The sequence below is a fragment of the Artibeus jamaicensis genome, unplaced genomic scaffold (assembly GCF_021234435.1).
Source record: "Artibeus jamaicensis isolate MK-2021 breed Jamaican fruit bat unplaced genomic scaffold, CSHL_Jam_final scaffold_584, whole genome shotgun sequence".
NCBI lineage: Eukaryota > Metazoa > Chordata > Mammalia > Chiroptera > Phyllostomidae > Artibeus > Artibeus jamaicensis.
The window spans coordinates 13,729,208-13,747,475 of record NW_026522048.1 but is presented as its reverse complement, the minus strand read 5'-3'; the positions used below and the strand labels follow the sequence as shown (position 1 = coordinate 13,747,475).

General features: G+C 41.6%; 1 protein-coding gene and 1 pseudogene across 1 annotated transcript; both read left to right on the top strand.

Annotated features, from left to right (window-relative positions):
• Positions 1 to 498: 498 nt before the first annotated feature.
• Positions 499 to 13,128, top strand: LOC119039978 (peptidyl-prolyl cis-trans isomerase A-like). The gene is made up of 4 exons (XM_037132801.2): positions 499 to 579; positions 8,294 to 8,435; positions 11,659 to 11,781; positions 12,587 to 13,128. The coding sequence occupies exons 1-4, from the start codon at positions 499 to 501 to the stop codon at positions 13,126 to 13,128; spliced, it is 888 nt and encodes a 295-aa protein (XP_036988696.2).
• A 2,423-nt stretch (positions 13,129 to 15,551) lies between these two features.
• LOC119039977 (proline-rich protein 11-like) lies at positions 15,552 to 16,656 on the top strand (annotated as a pseudogene).
• Positions 16,657 to 18,268: the final 1,612 nt, after the last annotated feature.

Genomic DNA, 18,268 nt, shown 5'->3' with positions numbered 1-18,268 from the left:
AACATTATCATCACATATAAGAAGATAACATATGTTTAGGAAATTTTTACTACCAATAAGAATGAGGCTTTAGAGATGATTACATTTGGAATTACCAATGAAATAGTTTGTTTACATAAAGCAAAACTGTCTCATTTCCAGGGAATAACTTCTCTTCCAAGAAGTGGGAGCACAGAATCCTAGTTAAGAATTTGGCTTTGGAGATAAACGTACCTGAGTCTGAGGTCTAGCAGAGGCCCAGCATTGCCGTTCATTGACTGTGCGATCTTGGGTGAAGTATTTCTGCAATGCTGACTGTTGAAAAATACCCTTGGCCAGAGTTGTGTTTGGCTCCACATTTAGGAGCTCTATTTAATATTGCCTTTATTGGTGTATCGTTTTGAAATGATCCGTTAATATTCTAAACTACATCTTGATTGATCTGAGGCTCTTTGCTAGACTGTAAACTTCTTAAAGGCAGAGATCGTCTTGTTCACAATTGGATTATTTTCTGGCATAATGCCTGATGCAGATGGACTCTTAACAAATATTTGTGAAGAGCTTGGTGAGCTTGCTGATGAGACAGAGATGCCATCTCAGGTGTGTGGCTGGTTGGCATTATATCAGTGAGGCAGTTTGGTCCAGGACTGGCCTTCAGCTTTCAGGACCTAGGAACTACATTTTGCCCCTTAGCCAAAGGTGATAACTCTCTTGGAGGTAGACTCAGACTAAACAAACTCATGTACAGCTAGCTATACTTATTTCCACTAAGAAATATAAATTTTGGGTGGTCTGGAATTCTGCTTGCTTATTCATTTAATGAATACTGATTAAGCATTTCCTATGCATCAGATATTGCTGTATCTTTGCACAAACCATGAATAAAACCGACAAGATTGCCACTCTCACGCAATTTGCACACCTGTGTCAACAAGTGAATATAAAGTTGCAGGTGGCGATAACTGTTTTAAAGAAAAACATAGCAGGATAAGAAGATAAAAATTGTTAGGAAGGGTATGTATTATTTTAAATTGGATAATAAGGGAAGGTGTCCCTCAGGAGGGGACATTTAAACTAAAACCTAAATGAAATGGGAGAAGAATATACCAGTAGAGGGAAGTACTGTATGTCAAGGCTGTGAGGGAGAAATAATCCTGGGGGTGCTTCAGGAATAAAAAGCAGACCAGTGTGAAGGACAGCCTCTCAGATGTCTCTCAGTGATGTCTGGCTACTGGTATTCACACCCTAATGAAATGTCCTTCCCTTGAGTGTTCAGTAGATTTAGTAACTAGCGTCTAAGGAATAGAATGTGGCAGAGGTGGTGGACTGTCACTGCTAATATGAAATTGCAAAAAGATGGTGGCTTTCACTTTGGGTGCTTTTCCCCCCACTCTCTTCTTTTCTTGCTTTGCAACAAAAAGCTAACATAGCAGACCTGAGGATGCTATCCTTAGATAGGTCAGCTTATAAGATTGGCCTGTGGCTGGCATCTGAAAACCAGGCTGGTAAACAGTTCCCTGCACTAATAGAAAACTTGCCCTAAATGCTAAGTGTGGCTCACTATGTCTAGACTATGCAAACTGTATGCTAATGTCAAGCTCCTGCCTTCTCAGAGTCTGGAATTTTAGGACATGCTCAGCAGAGGTTGCCTATGTGACTGACTTTCTATAAAGTCTTCAGCTGCTGAATCCTTACTGGGATGCTCTAGGCAGAAACACTGTGCACACATTGCTGCAATTTTGTTGCTGGAAGAAGAGTGCGATCTCTGTGAGCCCTCATGGGAGAGTATGAGAGCAGAAAGCAGCCGGCTAATGGCTTCCTCCAGGCTCTGCCAGTACCTTTTCCCTTTATGATCTGGTTATGTATCCTTTCTACATGGCTTTGATAAATCTTAGTGCAAATACAACAACATGGTGAGTTCCATGAGTACTTCTAGCTCATCTGTGAATGTGGGGTGCTCTTAGGAACTCACAGCACACTTGCTCTGATGAAGCAAGCTGCTATGAACTGCCCACTGGAGAGTGATCCAGGTAGCCCAGCACTGTGGGAGGCCTCTGGTCTACAGCCAGCAAGGAGGAATTGAGACCTTCAGTCCAACAGCCACTAAATCCATGTGAGTGAGCTTGGAATCGAGTTCTCCCCCAGTTGAGCCTTCAGGTGAGGTTACAATCATGGTCAACACCTTGACTGCAGTTTGTGAGAGACCTTGAAACTCAGGCACTGCCCAAGCTATACTTGGATTCCTGGCCTACTGAAACTGTCAAATAATAAATGTTTGCTATATTTAACCTTTAAATTTTGGGATGATTTGTTGTGCAAACCAGCCAGTATGGGTGGAGTATAGGGAGCAAAGAGAATGTGGTGAGGAGCTTAGAGGTAGAGAGAGCTCAGATCCTACAGGGCATTACAGTCCATGGTAAGGATTTGGGATTTTATTCCATCAGAGGATTTGGAGCAGTGAAATCTGATCAACATGTTGTCTCCTGTATAGCCAGTAGTTTTCTACCTTGGCTGCCTTCTAGAACCACCTGTTGGGAACCACCCTGCCTGGTTTCAGAAACTGTAACCCACCCCCCCTTCCATGGCTAAGGCTGAGTATAGAGACCTTGGGACCATAAGCCACTAAGGAGACAAAGCTTATCTTCCTGGTAGGGTCGCCGCCTCTGCCCCCTTTTACTTCATCCTGCTTGGCCCGGGGCGGATGACTTGTTAGTCAATGATGGGTAAGATTACTCAAGGGAGGGATGACCTAAGACAGGCATGGTCACTAGGGGTCCTCAGGGAAGGATTTAGGGGCTATGGAAAAAGGGGGTGATGGACTCTTGCCCCTTGGCTTTCACATAGCCTGAGTCCTCATTCTGTCTGCAAGAAATCTCCTAATCTCTTCGCTGACCTTACTTCCCCCACCTCACTTAAGCCTGAAACAATGCTGGAGGTGGGTGCGGCCCTGTGCTGGGAAGGGCAGGTTCCCTGGGGCAATCCAGAGTAAGAAAGAATGCATAAAATCCTGTGAAACCTGCTTTGCTAAGAATATCCTCAGTTTTCTGGTTAGGGCTTAAACATAAAATGAGTTTGTTTCCCCGAAGTTTTATGGCTCTTTACCTAACTGATCCTGACTCAGAATAAGCCCTCAGAGTTCTTCGAATGTTGTCTATTGTTTGATCCTTACTGCCTGACAAGATTGATGAACTTTACCTGTATTTCTGTGCAAATAAAACCCAACAAAAGCCCATTGAGGAACAGGTTCCTGGCCCTTCTCCTTTGAGAGATTGGCCACCTTTCCTCCCCAAGCAGATCATGTCTTGGTAGACTTATTCTCATTCACAGCGAGCACATTGCAGGGGGCGAGGAGGGTGGACTCTGCGGGTGGAGCCCCCCCATAATCACCGAGGGAGCTCTTTAAAAATACCTATGCTGGGCCACGCTCTCAGAGATTCTGATTCAATTGGTCTCAGGAGAAGCTCTATATCATTATTTTTTAAAACCTCCCTGAATTAATTCCAATGGGCAATTTGGGCCGAGAACCAGATGTACTTTAGGGGAGCACACCTGTGTGGGAAGCCAAAGAAGACGTTTTCTGAGTGGGGAATCGGAATGAAGGGAGTGAGTTGCATACTTGTAATGATGGATTAGTATATCAGATAATCAGGTCTGGTGTACCTAGGGGGATTCTTTCCTGACCAGTGCTGGAGAAATAGCTGCCATTGCACAACCCTTGGATCATCCCTTCCTGAGATAGCTGTGGCCCGTTGTTCTATTCACCCAAGGCACAATATCATGAATTAGGTTTTGGTGTTAGAGATGAATACTATCACATCAAATGTAAATCTTTGATCTTAAAACTTTTTAAAAAATATTTTATTTATTAATTTTAGAGAGAGATAAACATCGATGGGTTGTCTCTCATCTGCACCCAAACGAGAGACTGAACCCGAAACCCAAGCATCTGCCCTGATCAGGAATCAAACCAGCAACCTTTCACTTTGTAGGATGATGCCCAACCAACTGAACCACACAGGTCAGGGCTTAAAACTTCTTTAATAAATTCTAACCAGTGGCAACAGAAAGAGTATTTTGTCTTTCATTTCCAAAATGGAAGAGAAAATGAATTCTCACTATAAGTAGATATTTGCTTGTCATGCCTAATGTTTTATTCATAATTGTGAATTCTCTTACTTAAAGAAGATCCCCCAGTTGTGTAAAGTTGTCCACAAGCACGGGTCTAGTCCAGCCAGCCCTCTTTCCCCATCTTCATACCGAGGAGCTCCATTGTGTCAGAGAGGACACTTATTCTCACACCCCTGAGAGGCTGTATCGATGGGGTGATTTGTGCCTATAAATAGTATGGTGCAGGAGGGAGAAAAGGACCACTCATTCTGATGAATTTCATTTCCCAAATTCTCAGGTTCTAATGACTTATTCTTTGTAGAAATGTCCTCACTGAACATGCAGGAGGGAATGAAAAAGGAAACTGCCCCCCCCCAAGTTGGCAAGTCAGCTTCTGTCCACGTTAGGCTCAGAAGGAGCAGGGCTGTGACCAGCCACGTGTGCAAAGTGGTGTCCTATCAGGACCACCCTCCTCCTCCCACCCCCACGACGGTCTGAACAAATTTCTAAAGTCTCCCTATGCAGACTTTTCTGATGCCTGGAATTCAGCACATCAGCAAATGTCGTCATCAAAGAGACAAAGCTTTTATTTCTGCACTGAATAATAATGATACAGATAAGAAGATGCAGATAGTCTCAGGGAATGTAACATTTTAACTGAAGCCCACCTACCCCAAAGTGCCAAATGACTGCAATTATATCTTTTCTGCTACAGTTTTTTAAACTTTATTGAAAAATAACTGACGAATGTAATTGTATATATTTAAAGTATGAAACAGGAAGATTTGGTATACATACACATTGTAGAAAGGTTACTAAGATCAAGATAATGAACACATCCATCACCTCACACAGTTAAAGTAGTTACCTGTGTGTCTGTAAGAACGTTTAAGACTCACTCTCAGCAGCTTGCAGGAACACAGCACTGTAACCACAGTCCCCATGGACTGTGGTTGCATTAGATCCTCAGAACTTGTTTTTCTTAGAGCTGAAAATTTGTGCCTTTGACCTACATCACCTCATTTCCCCTCCCTGAAGCCCCTGGCAACAGCTATTCTATTGTCTGTTTGTATTAAATCATTTCCTTTTGATTGAGGAAAGGAAAAGGAAGTAAAGATTGGAGAGTCACCCCAGAGAGGAGATTCTTCTTTCTGTAAAAAGGGGCAGGAAGGACCTTTGAGATGAACCATTTAACAGTCAAGTTCTGCCTGAAGCCTGGTTGGAGAAGCTGGCTAAAGGAGAGGGAACATTTTTAATTAGAAAAATACGCACAAATGTACTCATTGTGGATAAAAATAGGCATAGATGTGCAAAGGGAGAAAGAAACCCATCAGGAAATACTCATTGCCAGCCTCCAAGGAACGTGAAATAGAAAATTATAATGAACTTGCCTCAAAGCTTCCCTGACTCAAACACTTGACTTCTGAGTTTCTTTTTAAATATTTAATTGTATCTCTGGTAACGTTTCAGGGGATCTCATTACTCTATTTCTTATTTCTACTTATAGGGAGGTAAATTGACTGTATTTGTGGGGGGAGAATGCAGTGAGGTTTTTGTTTTTTTTTTTTTTTTTGAGAAAAGAGATAACAATGGTCCCTTTTATATTTGACGAAAGTTTTTTACATGGACAACAGATTTTTATGGAAAAAAACTAATGCTGGGCTATCAAATAAATATCTCACATTGTTATAATTATAGAAAGATTCCCAAGTCATGATATGCATATCTTCTATTGCACCTGTGCTTCTGAAAGGGTACGGTGCAAAGCGAGGGGACAGAAGCACCAATATTTCACACAATAGAGTTTTGTCTGAATGTGAGCATTATTTTACAGCTGAAAAACAATGCAGTATAACCTTTTAGTTTAAGCTCAAGAAAATTGAGGCCCACAAAAGTTAAAATATTCAAACACTGGTAGCAAAGGTGACACTAGAATTTAAATTCACCGATTCATTACCTATGCATCTTTTTACCACACCAAGTTACCTCCTGGACTTGCCTCATGTGTAAATTAACATGGTAAGCAATTATTACATGCAATTCATAATATTTGAGCAAATGCTCTCCTTCATATTGACCGATATTCTCCCATTTTGTGGAACATTCAGCCAAGGTAGACAAAATAACACTAATCATAATAGCCACCTTTCAGTAAGTGCCTTCCATTTGCTAGGAATATATGATCTTCGTTAAACATCAGAGTGACCTGGAAAGTGCATATACTTCTATTTTATTAGTGAGAAAGATGATAGGGGAACGCAAATTCAACCTAGCTCTTTTTTTTACTCTCAAACCTGCCATTTTAAGGAAGACTGGCTATGAATCAATGTTAAAACCAATTTTACTTGTTTTGTTTTTAGTATTTAAAATATTGTATTATTTGCTGCTTTTTACTAACACTTACATCAGTAGTCAAATGAATACTTTTAAAAATCCCAGCTTTCTGCATATGTTTTCATGTCATAAATGGGACAACAAGTTCATGAGTTTTTTAACTAATAAATTTGTTTTAGTTGGATGCCTTCTTAATAAAGTTAGTTAGGTCATGCAACTGTTCTGCTTAAAACCTTCCCTGATAATAATAAAAGCCAAGGTACTTTTACCACTGCCATAAGGCCCTCATAGTCTGGCTCCCCTCAGTCTGGCCGGCCATGCTGGCCTCAGGGCCTTTGCATTTGCTGTTTCCTCGAACCGGAATATTCATCTCTCAGTGATACACATGGCTGGTCTCTCACTTCTCGGTTTCTGCTGGGATGTCATCACATCAGAGGGGTTTCCTGACCACTCGACCTAAAATGGCCACGTGGCCTTGCTCTCAGCCCATTGTACTACATCTTCATGTCCTACCCTATTTGTGTACCTAGAACTAACTTCACACCATGTGTTCTGTACACTTGCTGTAGGGCTATTTTACTTATTTGTTACTGCCTCCCTCTCAATAGGATGCGAACTCCATTAGGACACAGCACAAATGTTTCTAGGATAAATGACCAATGTGGAAATGTCCAGAGTGGGTTGCTAGGGGCAGCTTTTATCTGCTTGGGTCTCATGGCCTGTCTACATTAGAATCACCAGGGAACATTTAAAAAATGCATATTCCTGGGCCTTACACCTAAGAGATTCCCTAGGTCCTGAAGTGGGGATCCAAGAATCTGTATCTATTATTGCTAATAGTTTGTATTTTCCAATCGATTCTCTTGCCAGAAAATCCCTTCATACTTAGTGTTACATAAAGGGCAACCAGCAGGGAGAAAAGGCCTCCACACAGCCTATGTGGTAAGTTTCCTCTAAGTGTCTCCACGCTGGAGAGTCTTATACCATGAATGCTCCAGCGCTGAGTGCCCTAACAGGCGGCCTGCAGACATCGGCTGATTGCAGGGAGATCAGAAGCTTACATTCTGAGTCTTGGCTCAGTGCAGCCTAGTCCGTAAAGATGGTACTGACTCTCCAACGTCCCATTGCCTTTTCTTCCTCATCCGCCTAATATGCCAACATTACTTTTGAGTCTTCATTATCTTCAATCAACTTCCACGTGTGATTATTTTCTTGTTTTGGTTTTGTTTTTTAAACTCCTACACCCTAGAATCTAGAAAGCAGGATTAGTATGGAAGACTAGAATATTACAGGGACAATAGAAATTGTGGACTGAATGCACTTACAATGTCTCTCGACAATAGTTTGTCTGTATTGTTATCAGCAGTGCCCATCTGTTTGTTTGTTTTTTTTAAATTAACTTAGGAGAGGTTGAGTTTGCAAAGTCCTTTCTCATGACTGTGTTCAGAAATGATTGGATTGGCTATGTATGGTAAGTGGAGGTGGGTGAAACTTAGAGGCCTTCTTCCCCATATGCTTGCAAGGACCTAGTGGATGGATGTGCCCTGCACAAGGACTCCAGGCCTTGTGGGAAGCAAGTGGACATTGACAACAAACCTGCGCACGGGTCATCAAACTCTATGCCCTGGAAGGGACTGAAATGGCAAAGAGAAAGAGCTAGCAAAGCCTCTCCAGAGTCCTGTGTTAAACTTCAGTTTAGTGCCGTTGTGATTCCTGTAGACCCCCCTGTACACGTGAGTAGTTTTAGTATCAGACCATCCTGATGAACAAAAAAAGCATCAAAAGAAACAACAACATCTTGAATCACAATATGTATCCCCTGGCAACCATAATCTCCCCCAAAATGCCTCTTTTGATGCTCATTCTTTTTTAGCTCAAATTAGATATCGAAGACTTGATACTGGACAGTAACTACATTCAAGTAACGAGGGTAGAAAAATCTTTCAGTAAAAAATCAGGCCTTAATTATAGAAACCACACAGGAGTAAAATATTATGAATGTAATGAGCGTAGAGGTAAACCTTGGATTCTAGTTCATATTTTATGTTTCCCCAGAGAATTCATGCTGGAAAGAAGAAAGAAGGAATGTTCTAGATGTGGTAAGTCTTTCAGCTGCTGGTCAGATGTCTTTCATCACCAGAGAACCCACACCTGATTACCTATGTGGGCATGCAATAAATATGGAAACATGAGGATTTATTGGAATGGAAGATTGCCCACTTGGATTTGAAATATTTTTGTAGATTTTTAGCTCCAAGCACTTTCTCCAACCGTTGTGCTATTTATCTCTCCCATCTGGCTATTCCTGAGTTATATCCTTTTATAATAAAATGGTGATCTAATAAATAAAATGTTTCTTTGAGTTCCGTGAGCTGCTCTATGAAATTAATTGAACCAAAGTAAGCTGTCATTGGAAGCTCCAAGTTATAACCTGGTCAGAAGCGTAGACGATGACCTGAATTTGTGATTGGCAGCAGAGTGAGGGGAGAGGCGGTCCTCTGGGATTGAGCCCTTAACCTGAGGGATCTAATGCTATCTCCAGGTAGGTAGTGTCAGAACTGAGTTGAATTATAAGACGCCCTGTTGCTGTCAGAGAATTGCTTGATGGTATTAGGGAAATCCCCACAGGTTGGAAGTGGAGGCAGAATCGTTAGTGAAAAACAAAGTACAAATATGTGTTATGACAGAGAATGTTTGTAACTTGGAGAAGATAAAGAGACATCCCTGAAATTTTAAACACAATCTAATTAGTTTTTTATTTGGATATTATCATTACTACTTTTAGAAACACCTAATCTTCTTCATTAATATACAAATTGCAATAGATGAAAATGGCATTTTTATATATTTGCCCATATCAGGGTATTAAAATTTTAAGTATCAATAAATCAGACAAACATAACAAGATTGTAAATGTTTTGTTGATTAAAGTTTTGAGGAGTCTTTATAAATGTGAAAGCCTGACAAGTTTCTGCAAGATGCAATGCCCTATTACAATCACAAAAAAAGAACTAATGGAAAAAGTTATGAATTACATTATCAGAGAAGAGCTATTTACTTAAAAATCTTCCAGAAGTGAATGTAAAACTTTTCTGTAAGCAGTCACGCAGTCTGCTTGACCTAAATGTAAATTTTACATAAGAAAGAAAACAAGGTTATCCCAAACTAAAGTTTAGTGTTTTTGAGAGCAAAATTGAGAGAAATCATGTCATGGATGAAATCAGTTGTGGCAGACAGGCTGGCTGGGCATTTAGCTAAGCAACATTTCCCAGTCTCCTTTACGGTTAGATGCAGTAGGGTGACTGAGTTCTAGCCAATAAAATGTGAGGTGAGGTGAGGTGTGCTACTCCCAGAAATGGAACGTAAGATCCTCCCATGCTCTTGCTCTTTTCCCTTCCTCTGGTTTGACGGAGATGACCACAGCAGCTTTGAAAATCATCCATCACTTGTTAAAGATGAATGAGCCACGAGATGGACTGGTACTTAGAGGAGAGCAATCTGCCATCAAGACAGATTTATGTGTGAAATACATTTCTATTGTATTTGAGCTATTTTACATTTTGAGGTTTGTCACAGCACCAATATTACAAGGGCCTGTAAATCATCTTTTAGTGACAATGACATTCTTCAAACCGAGTTTGCCTACAGGCTCCCTACAAAAACCACTGCTATATCCCACCTTTTTCCAGCCCTCCAATACAACCTATCCCCAATGTTGATGAAAGTCTTAGCTAAGGGTGTAATTGGGTGGGACATATTTAATACCATGAAGTCTTGAATCAGTTAGCCTGACTTAAGTTTCACCTCTGCAATTTACTAACTATATGGTCTTAGGCATGTTATTCAACCTCCATATGCCTCAGTTCCTTATCTATTAAATGAGGACAATAATCCTTCCTCAAAGTTTGTTGTAAGGATTCAAAGATGTTATATATGACAATTTCTCAGAACAAAGTCCTGAGTATTTCGTAATTAGGTTATCTATTATTAAGAGTCGGTGGGAGGGGGTGATAGTCTTACATCTATATACTTCTCTTCTTTGGGGTTTTCATTCCCTTTTTGTATTTCTCCTTTTTTGATTCCACATTAGAGTCTCTGTGAATTGTCTCTCATGAACTCTGTGTGGCTGGTGCCATAAACTGGGTGTGGGAGACCCCATTCTCTTCTGCTGGGCCATGGGAAAGGAGATCTCTCTCAGGCTGCTCAGACCTTCCTCCAGTCCAGGCACCAAGTTTCTCTGGAGCTGAAATCCACAGCTCCAGCAAGAAATACGAAATGATTTTGTGACCTAATAGCAGCTGTTGTAGCTTTGGTAAATAGCTGGTTTAGGATACCAGATTTGGGTTGTTTGCTGTCTCTTTCTACCTGAAGACATGACTATCACTCAGAAAGATCCGGTTTCAATCTTGGTGACCTCAGCTTCAGGGAGTTAGACAAAATGCTATTTTAATTAAAAAGAATTGTTAGTACTAATTGAATATTTACTGTGTGCCAGGTATTCTTTATTGCTTAATATAAATGGCAGTGTTTTATCCCTATAACCCATATCTTTCCCTGTACTGACACATGTACAGTGTCCTCTGTACATGTCTCTATTATTAATATAGGTGCTCAGGTCAAAATCCTAAAGACATTTTGGATTCCTTACTTTTATTATATCTTATAGCTGTCAATAAATTCTATAGGCTCTAACCACTAAATATGTAAGCCCACCACTCCTTACTTCTTCATTGGTCACCAGTCTAAGTCTCTCTCTCTCACCAAAGCTACTGTTGTAGCCCTTTAACTGGTATTCACCTGCTACAGTGTATCCTTTACATAGCAGTAACAGTGATCCTGCCAAAATGCGAAACAAATCATATTCCACCACTCTCTTTCTCCTTACCCTCCTAGAGGCTGCCAGCATCCGTTCCAGTCTTCTAATGTCCTCTCTCATCCTGCAGACACTAGACAATGAAAAATCGCATGTCTCAGACTCTGTTGCAGCTATGGCTTGGGCACACACAGAAGGTTAGGAAGGTCGGAGCAGGGTGAAGGCCCTTCTGGCTGCTCTGACTATTGTAGCAGGGAAGCATGGTCTCAGATATCACACTTGGGGTGGTGGTGTAGGTGTTAAGAGATGGCTGTGGTGGCAGCAGGGAGGGCTTCCTGTTCTCTGGCTCATGGCCTTCGTGTCTCTCCTTGAACTCACCAGTTCATCTGCAACCTCTTGATTGTGCACCTTTGTGATTGTGGCAGAGGCTGCAGCTTTACTGGCAGGCTGCTTTGGCGGTGGTCTGGACCTCATTGCTGAGCACCAGCTTAGAGCTGAGATCACCAAGACTGAAAATGAATATTTCCTAGTAATAGTCATGTTTTCAGGTAGAAAGAGACAGCAAAACAACCCAAATGTGGTATCCTGAACCAGCTATTTACCAAAGCCACAACAGCCACTAGTAGGTCACAAAATCATTCCATTTCTTTCTGGAGCTGTGGATTTCAGCTCCAGAGAAACTTGGTGCCTGGACTGGAGGAAGGCCTGAGCGCCGGCTTAGTGCTTGCTCCTCTAACCTTTGTAGTGGTTTTATAAGTGCCTCAATTTCTTTGTAATTACATAATGAGAGTGTTTCCTGTGGCTGAAGTTTAACTAATACACATTTAATTACACTTAGAATCAGTTTGAAGTCCCTACCAAGCCCAGATGACCTGGCCCTTAGCTACTCTCACTGGGTACTTGCTTGGACAAACCCAGCTGGCCCCCACTCAGGGCTTTTGCCCCTGCTAATCTGATTCTCCTAGGTCTATGCCATGGCTCACTTGGTTTTTTTCATGTCCGTGCTCAAACACCACTTCTTCGGAGAGGTCTTCTCTGACCACTTATTTAGAACATCAATCCCTATCACTCTTGTCCCTTTATCTTCCTTTATTTTCCTTCATTATACTTAAAATCTATCATTATACTATATTCTTGGTTAAAGTGTGTCTGCCTCATTGGAAAATAGGCTGCCTGTTTTGTTCATTGCTCTAACCTGAGAAGCTCAAAACTTAAAAACCTCCCACTTAATAGTATTTATTTGTTTATTTATGCAGAAGCTAAATAACTTTTAGGGGTTATGCAAAAATAACTTTCTGGGGTTTTGAAAATATATTTAAGCTGCTATTTCTTTATTTTAGTGATGAAAATCAGGCTGCACTGTGGGTGCCACCACCATCTCGGATCGCCATGGGCTTAGCCATGCCCAATCCTCCGTGTTCTTTGGCATTGCCACTGAGGGTAAACCCTTCCAGCTGTTTGCAGACAGAGTTCCAAAGACAGCAGAAAACTTTTGTGCTCTGACCACTGGGGAGAAAGGATGTGGTTATAAAGGCTCCTGCTTTCACAGAATTATTCCGGGATTTATGTGCCAGGGTGGTGACTTCACATGCCACAACGGCACAGGCCGCAAGTCCATCTATGTGGAGAAATATGATGAGAATTTCATCCCAAAGCACACCGGTCCTGGCATCTTGTCCATGGCACATGCTGGACCCCACACAAACGGTTCCCAGATTTTCATCTGCACTGCTAAATCCGAGTGGCTGGATGCCACGCCTGAGGTCTTCGGCCAGGTGAAAGTCGGCGTGGACTTCATGACGACCATGGAGCACTGTGGGTCCATGGAGCACTGTGGGTCCAGGAATGGCAGGACCAGCCAGAAGATCACCATCGCTGACAGTGGACAACTCTAATAAATGTGACTTGTGTTTTAAAAACTTAAAAAAGTAAAATATACTGGCCCTGGCTGGTGTGGCTCAGTGGATTGAGCGCGGGCCTGCGAACCAGAGTATCGCAGTTCGATTCCCAGTCAGGGCACATGCCTGGGTTGCAGGCCAGTTCCCAGCAGGGGACTCAGGAGAGGCAACCACACATTGGTGTTTCTCTCCCACTCTTTCTCCTTCCCTTCCCCTTTCTCTAAAAATAAATAAATAAAATATATTTTTTTAAAAAGTAAAATCTACTAAGTTTTACCTACACTCCACTCTTGCAACTTAAAGAGTAATGGTTTTCAGTTGATCACGGGGATGGGCTTCCCCAGCAGTTCTTGGAAAGTAACCCCTGGCTACTGTGTAGGATCACTGAGTTGGATGTCAACAAAGAATACAGCTGTCCCTCGCCATATCGCAGTTCACTTATTACAGCTTCACTGTATCATGGGTTTTTTAAAAAAAATGTATCTAATTCTGTTTCACGGAGTTTTCTCTATATCGCAGGATTTTGCAGTATATAGATATATATATATAATATTTATGATTTTAATTATTTTTGCCTAAAAGTTTAAAACAGCATAAAAATATAAAATGTTAATTCAAACATATTAAAATAATATTAAATAGAAATGAAATACAGTATGTATTTCACCAGGAGAAATAAAATACAGTATGAATACCGTACTATACACAATGGAAATGCAGTAGGAACTACCACTTGTGCAAGTTTGCCAACCTGAGATTGTACACAGCACACTATTGGCTGATGAAATGGAAGGCGACCAACCACAGCACTGTGTTCTGTATCCTGGGTGCTGATTGGCTCAGTGACCGTAGCATCGGTCTGTTTGTTCTCCCACACTTTGCCCACATGTTCAGCATCTCTCCTTGTCCACTTCATATCGAGGTCTGATCACTGCACGGAGTGTTGCTCTGTGGTGTTGTGTTTTTGTAAAATTTTTGTAAAAGTTTGAATCTATTTCAAGCCCTATGATGCCACCCAAACATTCTGTGCCTTCTAAGGCTTCTGGCAGTGAACCCAAGCTCCAGAGGAATATGCTTACCATCAAAGAAAAGGTGGAACTTCTTGACATGTTAAAGGAAGGCAAAAGCTACTCTGCTGTAGGGCCCCGTTACAGGATCAGCGAGTCTACTGTTTGCTGCATAAAGAAAGATGAGAAAAATATTAGGTCTATGGGAACAATGGCTTTTAACAAGATTGCAAAGAGGGTGGTTGCTTCCTGCAATAAGGCCATTGTGAGGATGGAGTCTGCATTGGCCCTGTGGATAAATGACTGCAGGGAGAAGAATATCTCACTGGATACCAACACGATCTGGACAAAGACCAAGAAAGTTTATGATAGTTTTGGGGAAAGCACGGATGTTCACGAAGGTGACGAGGATGAAGACAAGGATAACAATGCAGGAGCAGGACCGTCGAGTGCTTCTCCCACCAGACCAACCCCATTCAGTGCCAGCAAGGGCTGGTTTGACAAATTTCAGAGGCGCTTTGGACTCAAGAGCATTTCTCTGCATGGAGAAACTGCCTCTGTGGATAAAAAGCAGTGCCAGCAGCTCCCCATAACTATGTTCATCACTTGGGAGAGGAGATCAGTTACACCTACACCTTTAGCAGAAATAGAAGTTACGGCCCAGGGTGAAGATACTGCACCGCCTATTGAAGTACCTGATGAAGTGGTGCCTTCAGAAGAGCTGTGACGCTCTTCTTGGCTGTGCAGTACATTCATCTCATCGTCATCACCTTCATTGCCATCAGTACTGCACAGCTACATACTTCATGATCTTCAAGTTGTAGTATACTTCACTGGTGAGTACCCATACAGAATTTTATGTTGTTAAAATGATGTAGGTTTAAGAGTGTAGAAAGTGTTTAAGAGCATATGAAGTGTTTATAAGAGTGTGGGAAAGGTTAATAAGAGAGTGGGAAGGGTTTATAGGAGTGTGGGAAGGGTTTATAAAGCCTTAAAATATATATAAATAATAAAATTAATAAACACTGCTACTTTGCAGATTTTCACCTATTGTGGGGGTCTCTGGAACATAATTCCCATACTTGGTGAGGGATCGCTGTAGTGCCTTAGTGCAAGGAAGAGAATGACAGAGAAGGTTTGGGAAACAAGCACACAGATGGGTTTGAAAGAGCTCGTTGGGAATTCAGGGAGCTTGTTCACTTCAAATAAGCTCCGATAGATTGAGAGCATATTTTTAAACCACAGAACTAAACCAGAAACTCCTTAACAAATATTGAGCGCCTACTATCTTCTAGGCACTGAGCTGGCAATGAGAATATAAAGATTAAAAAAATAAAATAAAAAAACTATAGTCCTGGAAGGTGAGGCCGCTGCCTGGACGTCATCTAATCCCCTGGCTCTTAGACTAAAATCATGCTTAAGTCCAAACTGCAAAGAAGGAGGCTAAAAACAAAAGCGAAAAGATTATTGGGGGAACAAAAAGACTCTGACTTTCAGTCCAAGGGAATTACACCTCCCCCTCTGCCACCCTCAGCAGAAAGACTGGTTATTTCTTCAACAGATATGCCCCTCGGCAGAGCCTGGAACTTCAAATTTCCCAGTATTGAAGATACAGTAAAACTTTGGACAAGTAGAATATGGCCTACATACAACTGGTGCCAGAACTGCATAGTCCAGGGTTTAGAAGTATTGAAAGACACCATCTTTCCTTCTTGTTTCTGCCACCTAGAACTTCACAGTCCGAAATAACAATTTTGCATTTTGGAAAGTGAATTGTGAAAGCTTCAGGGAGCACTGAAGACCATCTCAGAAAATTCTTCCCATCCAACTGTGGTCAAACCTATTACATGAGTGGTTAACCTACAAATGTGCCTGCCTGTGCTCTAACCCCCGCCAACCCCACAGAGAATCCCAGGCTGTACTTCCTGCCACACGACCACAGCCAGTGGGCCACCTTCCTCGTCCTCCACCCTCGGTGGCTCCACCCGCTCCAGCACCTTTGCTGCTCAGAAAATCCAGTCCCACTAAAGCACTTCAGGCTGGACCATTAAAAAAATGGACCCATGAAGATAACAGGTAAAGATCTACAGGCTGTGAAATTAAAGACAAGACAGAGTTTTGATGAAAAGAAGAAGCTTGTTCTACCACCAAAGGCCAGAATCCACTAGTTCCGTATGGTTTCTGACCTGCATGCAGCGTGTTACACTGAAGCCCAACTCCAAAGTGTCATGAAGTCCAGTTACAAATGTTTTAATTACTTCTGGTAACATTCAGATAGATCTGTGGAAACTACTTAGAAAAGTCGATATAGAAAAGAGCCCAGGTGGGACCGCCCCTTACCAATAAAGAAAATACAGAAACAGGAACTGGACTGACCCCAATAATGACACGGGCCGTGAGGAAGAAGTTTCAGCAGGCTCGCCCTAGAAACCCAGCTCAAACTCCGCCACTTCACACAAGCAGCTTTGACGAATGGAACGAATGCCGACTCTGCCTGACTCCATGTGATCACCCATGAACTATGCTGATAAAATCACCTCACTTCTTTTTTAAAAATGTAGTATGTATAAATAATTATGCTAATATATAATCCCATTGAAATAATTACAGCATGTATGGACCCCATATATACTGGGGTATAAAGTGGGTTTTTGGATACTTTCTAGTTTGCATGAACAGTAAGAGAACAGAATGGAAAATACAATCCCCAAGGCAATGTTTATCCTGGGATTACTCAATTTAGGGTAGAGAGCTTGTTCAAATTTAACTAGGTAATTCTAATTTGTACTCTGTGGGTGCAGTTATAACCTTAAGATAATAACCTCATTCCCATTCATCTTGGGTATTTCCAGGTAATTGGAAAGAAAGGTATTTCAGCCTGTAAAGCTCATCCGTTCATTAAATACTACAAACTTGATCAATTAAAAAGAGCCTCTGTTGGGGACCACTCTGTGTGGTTTCCAAAATTTCAGCCCCCTGAGAGCAAGCCCAGAAAGGGGCGAGTAAGTCTCCCTGAAAAACCAGGTAAAAATGCAGGTGGCAAGCATGACTCGACTCTAATACAGAGGGTTCCATGGGAATCAGGCCTGAAATGCACATTGTATCCTTTGAAGCTTGCTCTGCTTTGTTTTGTGTAGCCCTGGTGATAAAAACCAGATGTTCAAGTTCAAGGCAAACGGAGTAAACTCCGTGTCTCATGAAAGACGTTTTAAAGACCCTCTGGCGTCAGCATGACTAACAGACCCTGATCTGTGACAAATCTGTGTTCCTTCAATTGTTATCTATAGATAATGCCTGTTTTTGTATGACTGTAGCCTTTTTGACATTGATTGATGAACTATCTGTGTATGCTGTATACACCTACACATACCATTCCCAATAAAAGCCATTTGGGAGAAGGGCTCGGGAAATTCTCCACTGGAGGGAATTGCCATCCCCTTTCCCACCAGAACAACAAGATTGTGTCTGGGACGATTTATTTCTCATCCCTGGTGGACGGGAGCAGCATGCTGCTGGACGGAGTTCCTCCCACAGCCTCTGGACTTGCTTTCTGTTCCTTGTAAACAGTGAAGAGATAAGACCGCCCTCTATCCCAACCCAACTATTTTCCAAAAAATTTGGGAGCAAAGGATCCAATGTGACCATAAAAACCAGAATGTATAATTTCTAATATCCTGGATGAGTAGTTATATCTGGTTCTCTGAAGGGTGAGATATCTGTTATTTGACGTCTGCTGTTCACATTCATACAGCTACATACAAATTTCATGAAGACTCAACATGAGACTTGTATTTTCCACAGTACCCTGTAAAGGATCTTTGAGGTCTGTAGGAGGTTCACTGTAAGACCTGATACCCTATCTTCAATAGCCTGTTGACTCAATAACAGTAATAATGCACACCTAACTGTGTTTTTGTTATTTCCTGCCAGTCTGGGTTGCCAGATTTAGAAAACATAAACACGCGACACCCAATCGAATTTGAAATTCAGAAATACAACAAAAAGCTTTTAAATATAAATATGCCCTATTAGGAAATGAATAATTTTTTAGTATAACTGTATACCAAATATTGCATGGGACGTATGTACACTAAAACAAAATTCATTGTTTACCTGAAATTCAAATTTAA